General features: G+C 38.1%; 1 protein-coding gene across 6 annotated transcripts in view; it reads left to right on the top strand.

Moving 5' to 3' along the window:
• The window catches only part of CYRIB (CYFIP related Rac1 interactor B), a 143,280-nt gene that overhangs the window by 100,901 nt on the left and 30,346 nt on the right, over positions 1-12,033 (top strand). For 5 of the 6 annotated variants that reach the window (XM_067531438.1, XM_067531454.1, XM_067531430.1 and 2 more), the window contains one exon: positions 6,351-6,433. In XM_067531438.1, coding sequence (XP_067387539.1) covers positions 6,361-6,433 — 73 coding nt within the window. In that variant the 5' untranslated portion in view covers positions 6,351-6,360. Of the gene's footprint in view, positions 1-5,211; positions 5,292-6,350; positions 6,434-12,033 lie in introns of those variants that run through there. The other variant, XM_067531471.1, reaches the window with a different exon arrangement.

Raw genomic sequence — 12,033 nt, 5'->3', positions numbered from 1 at the left:
AATTGGCCTTTTCTATGTATTAAAGTATATTAGTCTTTTTTTCCCCCATTTATGGATACTATTTTTTCAGTGCACTGAAAATGAATTGATCAGGCAACATTCTGAACATTACCTAGGTGGCTTGAATTTTTGAGAATTCAGAGTGGAGAGTAATGGTCATAATCCAGTTGTGAAACTGCAGAAAGTATTATTTTCTTTCCAAATAAGAGCCTAGGGCTTGTCTACACTTACCTCCAAGATTCGATGGCAGTCGACCAGAGTTACGCAAGCTACGCAAAAAACTTGCGTAATTCCCATCGACTTCTCTGTTTCTGTTCTGCGCGCCATCTTCACTGCACTGCGCCACTTGAGAAGGTGGTCTTAATGCATCGATTTCTGGATCGACTGAGCGAGTCTTCATTGACCGCTCAGTCGATCCAGAGAAATCAATCTGACAGTGGCGAATTTGCTGCCATAAGTGAAGACGTAGCACTAGTCTTCATATACTCTGAAAACTTTTGGGAGCCTTGAATACATTTTTTCACATTTGTTCTTAAACTAGGTAGCAAAACAAATATTTTCTTGTTTGACTTTGTGTTTTGCTTTTGCCTAACAATTTTCCATTTAGCTGATACTATTTAGTGTGCCTAAATAATGAACATTTGTTCCAAATCCTATCTGTCTTCTAGTTTTAAACTGAAATTGAAAATATATATCGTTTTAGGCCTCTCGTAAGGAACCATGATAGTTGTCTGAGCAAATGCTATTTAAAGACCTTTTTCTGCTGATAGTTGCTAAAATATAGTTGTAAACTCTCTATTTTCTCATGAATTCATTGTCTGAAGAGCCTGCTGACATCTAAATTCTAACTGGCACAAAATGACAAATCCAGACATCATTGTATTTGTGCAGCATATCTTCTGGCTATACTTGGTCATAGTAGAAATAGAGAAAGACAAATAAATTCCTTATGTATGCCTCTCTTTGTAGGAGAAGTGCACTGGGGGGGTTATCTTTAGGTAATCATATCTCTATTTCTAAATCCAGCATGTATTCTATGGTATTTCACTGTAGGGCTTCAATGAAGCATGGCAATGGTTTATTTGTTAACCTTATTTCTAGAAAAGAAACCTGGAATAGTAGATTCCCGCAGGAAATGAAAATCTAGTATATGAAGACATTTCTGACTGAGGAGTTGTTAGGCACAAAATTGTATTTCCCCTCCGGGTTATTTTAAGAAGAGAGAGGGTTTTTGTTGAAATAGTCCATAATTTTAAAACTGCTCTTGGATGACTGATATAGATTTTTTCCTAGAATATTTTATCTTCTTTCAACCCAACAGCATGCTCTCGCAAACCCACTTAATCTGACCATGTAATAGTGTTAGCCTCTCTGTAAATAGTACATGAGGTCCTGTGAACTGTGTTGTAACTTTGATTGCAACGTTGGCAGAATATTCCTACTTCTATAATTGTCTGACCAAAACAAAATCAGTCAGAAAACAAAAATGTATAATTTTTGAACTGAAAATATTGGAGGTAACTTCTGTGGCAGTCAAGGTTGTGCATAAAGATATTTACTATGTATAGCTAAACTTAAATATTAGTTACTCTTAGAGCAAGTATCATAAAAGTTTCCTAAATTATGCAGCAGCATAAGCATTTGAGAGGAGGGATAGTTTTTTCATTATGGCACTAGACTGGGATTCAGGAGATGATCTGCGTTTTACTTCTGGCCCTGCTGCAGACTTTCTATGTGAGAGTAGGAAGTTACACTTTGTCTTAATTCTCCATCTGAAACTGTAAGGATGAATTTATTTACTTTATTGATTTTTTTTATGGTGCTCATCATTGTAGCATCTGAGTACTTCTCAAACGATGCGTATGTACTCAAAATACACTTGTGAGATAAAGATGTAGTAGTTATCCCCTTTTTACTTCCCTGCCTCATAAGTGGATTTTGAGGGAGAAAGTCATTAACATTTGTGACATGCTCAGGTGTTATGGCAATGAGCATTGTGAAAAGCATGCGTGTATTTGTGTATTTAGAAAAAAATCAATCAGTCTAAAACACCTCCTCAAAACGTGAGTCTAACTAAATTTGTTGAAATACCAAGGCCAAGATTTTCCTAAATGAGAGTTAGGCTTCTGGGTCCATATTTAGGCACCTAAATAAGGGACCTGACTTTCAGAAGAGTTAATAAGTGCCTGTGATAACATGTAGCTATCAAGTTTGTTTCTTTGAAATGTAGCAAATTCTAATGAGATATTAACCAGTAGCACAACATTTGTAGTGATATTTGTAGATATTTCTGTGACCATTCAGTAAACAGAGAAATAAATTCATCTCCAGTAACATGCTTTTGAAAGCCAGAAATGTCCAAATTTACCTTGAGTTGGAGGTACTTTAACCTACAAAAATACTAGCTTATATTGTCTTAAACTCAGTCCCTGTTCTTGGTGGGTTGGGGAAGTGCTGGGAGATCTGGTTAGTTGTAGGTTCTCCTGCAAAACAATTTTCAAGGCTGTAGTGGCGGGTTGCAAATATGTTTAGCGGCTGTATTAACTTAGTCTTATTTCTCAAATTTATAATTTTTGATAAGCATTGGAAACCCTTTACGCAGCAGCCAGGCATACAGGAAAGCATACATCTAATAAGAAGGGTGTATGTTCTGAAATTGGGGGGGGGTTAAATATCAGGGTGGTCCATGATGGTCAGTTGGCTGACATTTTAAGGATGCCTTGGTAAGAAAAAGGGTGAGAAGCTTACCTTATAATTATACTTTAGAATTTGCTGCAGCCCTGGTGACCGTTCTTATGTACTTAATTCACCAGTGAGTAATTTCACAAATGTATTTCCCAACCTTTTTAGATTCCTAGACTTTAAGGCCAGAAGGGACCATTATGATCATCTATTGTGACCTTCTGCACATTCGAGGCCACAGAACCTTGCCCACCCACTCCTGTAACCTAGCCTCTTGCTGAGTTACTGAAGTCCTGATTTAAAGATTTTGAGTTACAGAGAATCCAACATTTACTCTAGTTTCAGCCTGCAAGTGACCCATGCCCCATGCATCAGAGGAAGAAGAAAAGCCCCCGAGTCTCTGCCAATCTGAGCCGGGGGAAATTCCTTCCCGTCCCCAAATATGGTGGTCAGTTGGATCCTGAACATTTTGGCAAGACATCTGGGAAAGAATCCTCTACAGTAGCTCAGAGCCCTCCCCATTTAGTGTCCTATCACTAGCCATTGGGGATATTTGCCACTAGCAGTCACAGATTGCATACAATGGCATGTAGCCTGTGTCTTCATGCTATCCCTTCCATAAATTTATCAAGCTCAGTCTTGAAGCCAATTAGGTTTTTTGCCCCCACTGCTCCCGTTGTTGGTCTTGGGTACTATATCTTGCTGAGATCTTAAAAATAAACTTCATTCAGAGTTTCTAGGATAAGCTGTATTTTGAAATGAGGTCTATGGTAAAACGGATAGGGAGAATTTTCAAATGATTATTATCACATATTTGTCCTCTCAGTCCTATATTGCAGAAATATGGATCAGGCATCCTATATATGAAATGCAGATAATGTTTTTTTGAGGACTTTAGAGAGGAGCTAAAATTAGGCATCATGTATAAAACGTTAGCTATGGAGAGACATTTTCTCATTACTGTCCAACAATTTTGTTATTGCCTGTCTTTTGTCTGACTTTCTTGTAAATGGTTTCTGAGTTGCTTTGTTATCCCCTGAATGAACAAAACAATCTAAGTACAGCTTCTAGAAAACATCTATGTCCTATCTGCATGTTTTGGATTAATTTCCCCTCAGTGCTTCTCAGATCATGTGATCCATTCTGGGGTACTAGCTAATCAGATGGACAAGAGTAGTGAGTGGCTCTGCTTCCAGTGTCTTTAGTTGACTTCTTCCCAAATGACACCAATTCCTTATCCTGATTCCAAGTAGTTTGGCACCATGAGATCCATTGTTTTGCTTAACTGCAATCACGTACTCCACGTGTCACAAATTCAGAATGAATGGTCTTGTGCTTTCCTTCTCCAAATAAGCATTGCTGTAATGAGTAAAGAAATCAAAGCACCTTAGTGGAAAAACAGTGGATTGCTGTGATTTTATAGCAATGCACCCACTGAATTCCAGATTAATCAACTTGATTCTTGGCTCCTTCCATTTGAATCCATAAGTTAGACTATTGATATGTGCTTAATTTAACATTTTTATTTTTAAGTGCTTGAAATCCACATCTCACATGGTTTACTTTAGTGAAGCTTCTGGGATGGGCTAGTTCTGATAGTGAGTGTTTTAGCATTTGGCCTTGAAGTGGCAGCGTTGTTAAAGCACCCCATTGAATTTACGATGGCTCATACTTGTTGCTGTTCTGCAGATCTTGCTCCAAAGCATGTTTGCAAGCTGGTGATGGTGAGCTATATGTTGGTCTCAGAACTACTGATATGCTTTGAAAAGGCTGGATGTGCCATTCTGGCATTCCTACTTAATCATTTAATTACTTTTAAAATTTGCTGGTAATGTTTGAGGTTTTGTCATATGGATTTATTTATGTCTCAACTAGATGAATCTAACAAACCACAATTAATCTTTCTCTCACTTTCTATTTGTTTTAGCTAAGATGCGGCAGAAAAGCATAAGAAGAACTTTTGAAATACGATTAGCTCATATTTGGGGGGAATAAAGTTTAATTTACACATGGCTTGTCAATTTAATTTCAGTTTTGGTGGGAAAATTGTCCTTTACTATAGACTACTCCTACCAGTTTTCTAGCCAAAATTCCATTTCTTCTGAATTTTAGAGGGATGGAGAAAATTATATTTATAATGGAAACCATGATTCAACCCAGTCTGTGATGTAGCTGTGACCACCCCACTGCAATTACTACAAAATCACATACCACTCAGCATTAAGCAACCACAATGCTAGGATTATTCCTTGCTCTTTCATAGTTGGATACAAATGTTTTCAATAATGGCAGAATTTAGCTTTTCTGTATAATTGCCACCTTGTTTTTCATTAACCACTTCTTTCTAAGAAGAGAGGAGTGGAATAGCACTTGCACAAAGTGCGTATTAGCACTGTCCAAGCCACAAGTTGGTGAATCAGCACATGTGTGAAACCACAAAGGAGCCAGCCCTAACTGGACCCCAGGCTCTGCTTAAAAAAGGAAACAATTATTGGAACTAAATGATTTTGCCATTTTTATTTTTAGGTTTGCTGGCATGGGTAATCTCATTAAAGTGCTAACCAGGGACATAGACCACAATGCAGCACATTTTTTCTTGGATTTTGAAAGTAAGTCTTTCAGCCCTTCACAGCTGGTGCATTTAAAATGGTAACAGTAGGATTGCGTGTACCCATCACCACAGTGAAGGCAAAGGGGACTATCAGTTGCAAAACCGCAATTTGAAAAAGGGTTGCATGTTTTGTTTTCTTTTTTTCAGTACAGCCAAGCCACCATCATGCTACTATGTAATTTTTGATTTTCATATGCTTAATCATTTTGGGTCTCTGTGGTCAGTGATGTCCTTTCATCTGCCTGCAAATCAAGTAGCCTTACAATGAAAAATTCTGTCAGTGTGCCTTAGTGAAATGTGGTGAGCAGTTGTGCAGCACCCTACAGACCTATATAAAGGAGCAGTAAAATCCCTGTCTGATTCTGACTTGTGTATTCACAGCAGGGCTAGTATTATTTGTACCCAGAACTTGAAGTCATGAATGGCAGTGAATTTGGGAGTTACACCTGTTAAGTGTGAGGTGCACTACCTAAAGATCACAGGATCTCTGGGATCACATTTAGTTCCATGTTGTTTTTTGTACACATTAAACTGAAATGAAAAAAGTGTCTGGATGCAGCTTTCTATAATGTTTCTCCTTTAACAAAATTGTAAAGGAAAAAAATAAAGCTCTCCACCTCTCTACTGCACCCATCATCAAACACAGTCTGTGGCAACATTAACACAATAGCCATGCTGCAAATAGGATACTTACCCTTGAAGGCACAGACACTTGCTCAGGACACTGGCACAGTGAGATAGAATAAACTATTCATTTAAGGTCTTCAGTTGGAACTCTGCTTCTTTCTCAAAGGAGAGACTATGAAGATGTGGGTGACATCTGTCTGTCACTTTTTACAGGAAAACCACATTTCATCTCTAGGATCACCAGTTGCACATCTTGGAGGTGGGGGTTACCCTCCACCAACTCGCACCATAGCGGAGACTGAAGGATGGTTTCATGTCTGACGGAACTGTTTGGTTTTTCCCCCCAACACCTCCACCTTCATTCTACTATATTTGGGCTGTTCCTTCTTATAAAGGGATATTCTCTTTTCTCTCATTCTTGTCTCGACAGGTACCTTAACATGGGGAACCTTCTTAAAGTTTTGACATGCACAGACCTTGAGCAGGGGCCAAATTTTTTCCTTGATTTTGAAAGTGAGAAGATGATTTTATATATCTATTTCTGTTTGCTTGCAGTAGACTGCATTTATGTCTCATACTAAATGTATGTCTTCACTTTGCCGTCCTTCTAACCGCTTTGCATGACTGAGTTATGAATACTTTTGTGAACTAGTGGAAAGTAAAATAACTGTCTATATCCCACTATATTTCTATAAACAAAGATAAGCTTGTCTTTATTTAAAAAGAAAAAACTAGGGATGAATTTGTCTTAGATGAGGCTTTTGATATTACTTTGCCTATAGGGATCTGATATGCTTTTGTGCCTTTTATAGGCAGTAATGCATTTTAAATCAAATATCTGCCCTCATTTTATGCCTTGGAAATTTGAGACTTCACTAATTACAAAACAGCTGAAGAGCCTGCCCATATAATGATCCATTCATCCCTTAAAAAACATTCTTTTAAGTACATAGAGGTAAATAATCCTCTCAAAACTTTATTACTTAAAAAAAATCGTAGAATGACTTGCCAAAACTTGCTTTCAGATTCCAGAATTTGAGTAGGAATGTGAATCCCCTCTTCCACACTGTACCAGTATATACTGAAACAATCCTCAGTGTGCTAATCATGCTAATCAGTTCACAAAAGCCATTCATAACTCTCTAACAGCAGCATGTTAAAGGTACATGTGAACCTAACTTGACTTGGCACAGAAGTGCTTCCTGCAGTTCACCGGAAAAACCCAAATCCACATGCAGTTCTTCAATATTTTTCAGCAAGGAAAAAAGTCTCCTTTCCTGATCAGTGCCGAATGTCCTGAAAGGTTCACATATCTTTTGAGTATTTCTGCTTTTTGTTTGCTTCACATTGCATGATATAATATAGGCTATGAATGGCAGGTAAGTGTTATTGGCTGCTGCTGCGCATGTTTAACTGCTTTGCTTCTGGCTATATTTAACTTCCCAACTGTGCAGCAAATCATATGAAAAAAGCAAACTCATGCTATTAGTCTGGGTGCAAAGAGAGTTGCCCTTTTAGTAAAATATAATCAATAATATGTAAATGAAATATTGAGAAAATATTTGATACAGCGCAAATATGAAATGCACTCTACTCCATATTTATTTTAATTTCCCCTTTTTTGGGTAAAACAATGCCATCTTGTTTGTATTGGTTTTAATGTGAAAAGACTAGTTTTAAAAGTTAAATTTAGAAGAAGAATGAATTCTAATCTTGTCTTTTCTTTATTGTTGAAGTTTACAAGTATTGACTTTCCTGAATATATTTGTTCCTTGCAATATCTTGGCATAGCTGCCTTTTATGTATAATATCTTTAGTTTACTGTTTTTTAAATACTTTCTTTAATATTATTAAAATACTTCGTTAATGAATTATCATCTAATCTCAGGAAGTTAGATCTTAACTGCGGGAACTTTTGAGTTATGTATCAGTGTTGGAGTAGAGATGCACTCCACATGCTAAAGGCTATTTAATAGCACTTTATCAAATTACTTTAGTGGTAAGACTCATACATCCAGCAAACTTAAAATGTGATACAAATCTGTGCTAAGCTTTCAAAAATGTTTTGACCTTTTAAAATGATCAATTCTATTGCAAAGTGCATGTTTTCAGCATGAATAAGGGTCATTGGCATGGGGATAAGCAGATTGCTGACACGAAGTGTTTACATGTGCAGTCAAATGAAGCAGCTTATATTACGGCTGAATTTAGACCATGTATTTCATTCATTTTGAACTTGCATTTGGTTCTGCTGCTGTACTTTGTGTCCATGCCTCTTTCTATTCTTTGTTCTGTTTCAGATGGCTTGCATTTACTGAATCTTGGCTTTGATACAGTCAAGATCTTATTCTTCAAGACTTGGCACTTGATCTTTTGATAAACTTAATGTCGTTTTTTATGTGGGCAAGTGAGGAAGCTTTATATTAAAAACAAATTTGATAGATACTTTATATTTGGCCAAACAATGTTACAAAACAAGCTACTCTGGGTCATCGTTTCATATAATTCAAGCCTATAAACACACTTCACAATGACCTCTTGAAAAGGTTAGTTGTTAAATACCCGTATTATCAGAGAGTGCAGTACACAGCACAAAGCTAATCTCCATAAGGTTTTCGAAGGATACATACTGAAACTGAAAGACATAGTACAGATCTGTAACTTCCACACTTAATTTTGCTTGGTGCTAGATTTCACTGGTAGCAATCTCACTGGCTTTCAGAGAATACAAAGAGAGAATATCAAGGAAGTTGGTATGATGAGCTGTTGGCTTTCCCTTTAGACATCGTCAGTGTGTTGCAACGCTGGTGGTTTTAAACTTAGCATTGTTGTAATGCTCCTTAAATATCTGAAAACCAATAATGGCCTTTTGTTTTCTACTTATGTCCATACACTAGCACTGTAAGACCACCAGTGTAAGGGGCACAACTATGGTGGGGCACTATGGTGCAGTTATTTGTGAAAACACACACACGAGCTGCTGCAACAGGGCAGTAGAGGAAGATGACAGTGTATCTTATAGGTTGGTGTAATAGCTCCAGAAGAGCAAATATTGAGTAATGCTCAACAAATCAAGATGAAAAACAAATAGAATCCAGAGTATTTTTTCTGCAAATCCATAAATAATTATCGCAGGATAAGATATTCTGCATCGAGATATTCTGCATTAAGTTCTGCAAGAACTTAAATGGATTTCAAATGAGCCAGGAGCACAAGATCAGTGTAGTAATAAGGATCATAAAAGACCTATTAGGTGATTATTCCATTCCTGGTAATTTAAAGTAGGGTAGAGAAACAATTTTTAAATTTGTAGCCCAGGCCAGTTTTAGATGACAAACATAAGGGCTTCTACTATTCATAGACATTAAGGCCGGAAGAGACCCTCATCTAATCTGACCTCCTGCATCTCACAGGCCACAGAACCTCACCCACCCACTCATGTAATAGCCCATAACATCTGGATGAGATACTGAAGTCCTCAAAACTTGATGTAAAGACTTCACATTACAGAGAATTTGCCATTTACTCTAGTTCAAGCCAGCAAGTGACCCATGCCCCAAGCTGCAGAGGAAGGCAACCCCCACGCCTAGGATCTCTGTCTATATGACTTGGGGGAAAATTCCTTTCTGATTCTCAAATATGGCACTCAGTTAGACCCTGAGCATGTGGGTGAGACCCATCAGCTAGACACCTGAAAAAGAGCTCTCTATAGTAACTCAGAGCCCTCCCCATCTAGTGTCCCATCTGCAACCCCTGGAGATATTTGTTTATAGCAGTTGCAGATGGGCCATATGCCATTGAGCAATCTCATCATACCATACCTTCCATGAATTGATCAAGCTCAGTCTTGAAACCAGGTAGGTTTTTTGCCCCCACTGTTTCAGAACTTCACTCCTCTGATAGTTAGAGACCTTCATCTAATTTCAAGCCTAAACTCATTCATGGTCAATTTATATCTATTTGTTGTTGTGCCACCATTGGCCCTTAACTTAAATAACTCCTCTCCCTCCCTGTTGTTTATTGCTCTGATGTATTTATAGAAAGCAACCATATCTCCCTTCAGCCTTCCTTTTTAGTTAGGCTAAAAAAGCCAAGCTCCTTAAGTCTCCTCAGGTAAGGTAAGTTCTCCATTCCTCCGATCCTCTTAATAGCCCTTTTCTGCACCTGCTCCATTTTGAATTAATCTTTCTTAAATGTGGGAAACTGGAATTTGCACACAGAATTCAAGGTGAGGTCTCACCAGTGCCTTGCATACGGGTAATAGCACTTTCCTATCTCTACTGCAAATACTTCCCCTGATGCATCCTACAATTGTATTAGCATTTTCCATGGCCTCATCATGTTGGCAGCTCATAGTCATCCTGTAATTGGCCAGCATACCCATGTCTTTGCCCTCCTCTGTCATTTTCAACTGATGCATCCCTAGCTTATAACAGAAACTCTTGTTCTTAGTCCCTAAGTGCATGACCTTGCATTTTGCACTACTAAATTTAATCATATTTCTATTACTCCAGTTTTCCAAGTCATCAAAATAGTCTTGTATGGTATCCCGGTCCTCCTCTGTATTGGTAATACCTCCCAACTTCGTGTCATCCTCAGATTTCATTATCACACTCCCATTTTTTGTGCCAAGGTCATCAATAAAAATGTTAAATAAGATTGGTCACAGAATAGATCCCTGAGGGAACACCACTAGTAGCCTACCTTCAGTCTGATAGTTCTCCTTTCGGTATGACCTGCTGTAGTCTTCACTTTAACCAGTTCCTTACCTACCTTTCAATTCTCACATTAATCCCCATCTTCTCCAAATCAACTAATAATTTCCATAACTGCATCAAAAGATTTACTGAAATCCAAGTAGTGTAGATCTACTGCATTTCCTTTGTCTAAAAAAATGATTATCTTCCCAAAGAATGAAATCAGGTTGGTTGGGCACAATCTACCTTTTGTGAAACCTTGTTCTTTTTATCCCAATTACCATTTACCTCTGTCTTTAATTACTCTCGCTTTCAGAATTTGTTCTAAGACCTTGCATACAATGGAGATCAAACTAAAGGGCCTGTAGTTTTCTGGTCACTGTTCTTTTCCTTTCTTAAATATAGATAATATATTTGCAGTTCTTCAGTCATAGGGGTATGACCCCAGAGGTCCTGGATTCATTAAGAATCCTTGCTGTTGGGCAAGCAATTTTATGTGCCAGTTTCTTTAATATTCTTGGATGGAAATCATCTGGAGCCCCCAGTTTGGTCCCATTAAGCTGTTTCTGCTTGGCTTCCATGCTGGATGTGGTAACTTCTACTTCCATATCCTCCTTCCTGTTAGCCATCCTGCCATTGTCCTCAAGCACCTCATTACACTTACTAAAAACTGAGGCGAAGTATTCGTTTAGGTGTTGGGCTATACCTAGATTGATTTTAATCTCCACCTCATCCTCAGTGGTCCCACTTCTTTCTTTGTTTTCTTTTTATTTATATCACTAAAGAGCTTTTCACTATTGGTTTTAATTTCCTATGCAAGTTTTGCTTGGCTTTTGGCAATTTTCACTTACCCTACATTTTCTGACCTGCAGGAGGTTCTTCCTGATCCATCCCTTCTTTCATTTTTTGTAGACGTTCTGCTTACTTATTAATAACCTATTTAAGATGTTTGTTCATCCAGTTAGGTCTGCAACCCTTCCCTACAATCTTTTCCCCCTTGCTTAGGATGCAGGCTTCAGATAGTTACAGCAATTTTGATTTAAAGTAATTCCAAGCCTTCTCCACGTTCAGATTCTTGAGTTCTTCAGTCCAGTCTACTTCCCTAATTATCTTAATTTTTTAAAGTGTGCCAATGCAGCTGCGCCGCTGTAGCACTGCTAGTGCAGATGCTCTAAGCCAACAGCATTCCCGACTACTTAATTACTCCAGCCCCCACGAGGAGTGGTAGCTATGTTGGCGGGAGAAGCTCTCCCACTGACATAGCACTGTCGCCACCAGCACTTAGATCAGTATAACTACATTGCTCAGGGGATGGCTTATTCACACCCCTATCGACGTAAGTTATACCACCGTAAATGATAGTGTGTACATAGCCTTTGATTGTCCTCTACTACCAGTTTTTCTGTGAGATCCTCA

Source organism: Emydura macquarii, unplaced genomic scaffold (assembly GCF_026122565.2).
Source record: "Emydura macquarii macquarii isolate MOO-44397 ecotype Brisbane River unplaced genomic scaffold, CSIRO-AGI_Emac_v2 contig_369, whole genome shotgun sequence".
NCBI lineage: Eukaryota > Metazoa > Chordata > Testudines > Chelidae > Emydura > Emydura macquarii.
This window is presented reverse-complemented; position numbering and strand designations above follow the sequence as displayed.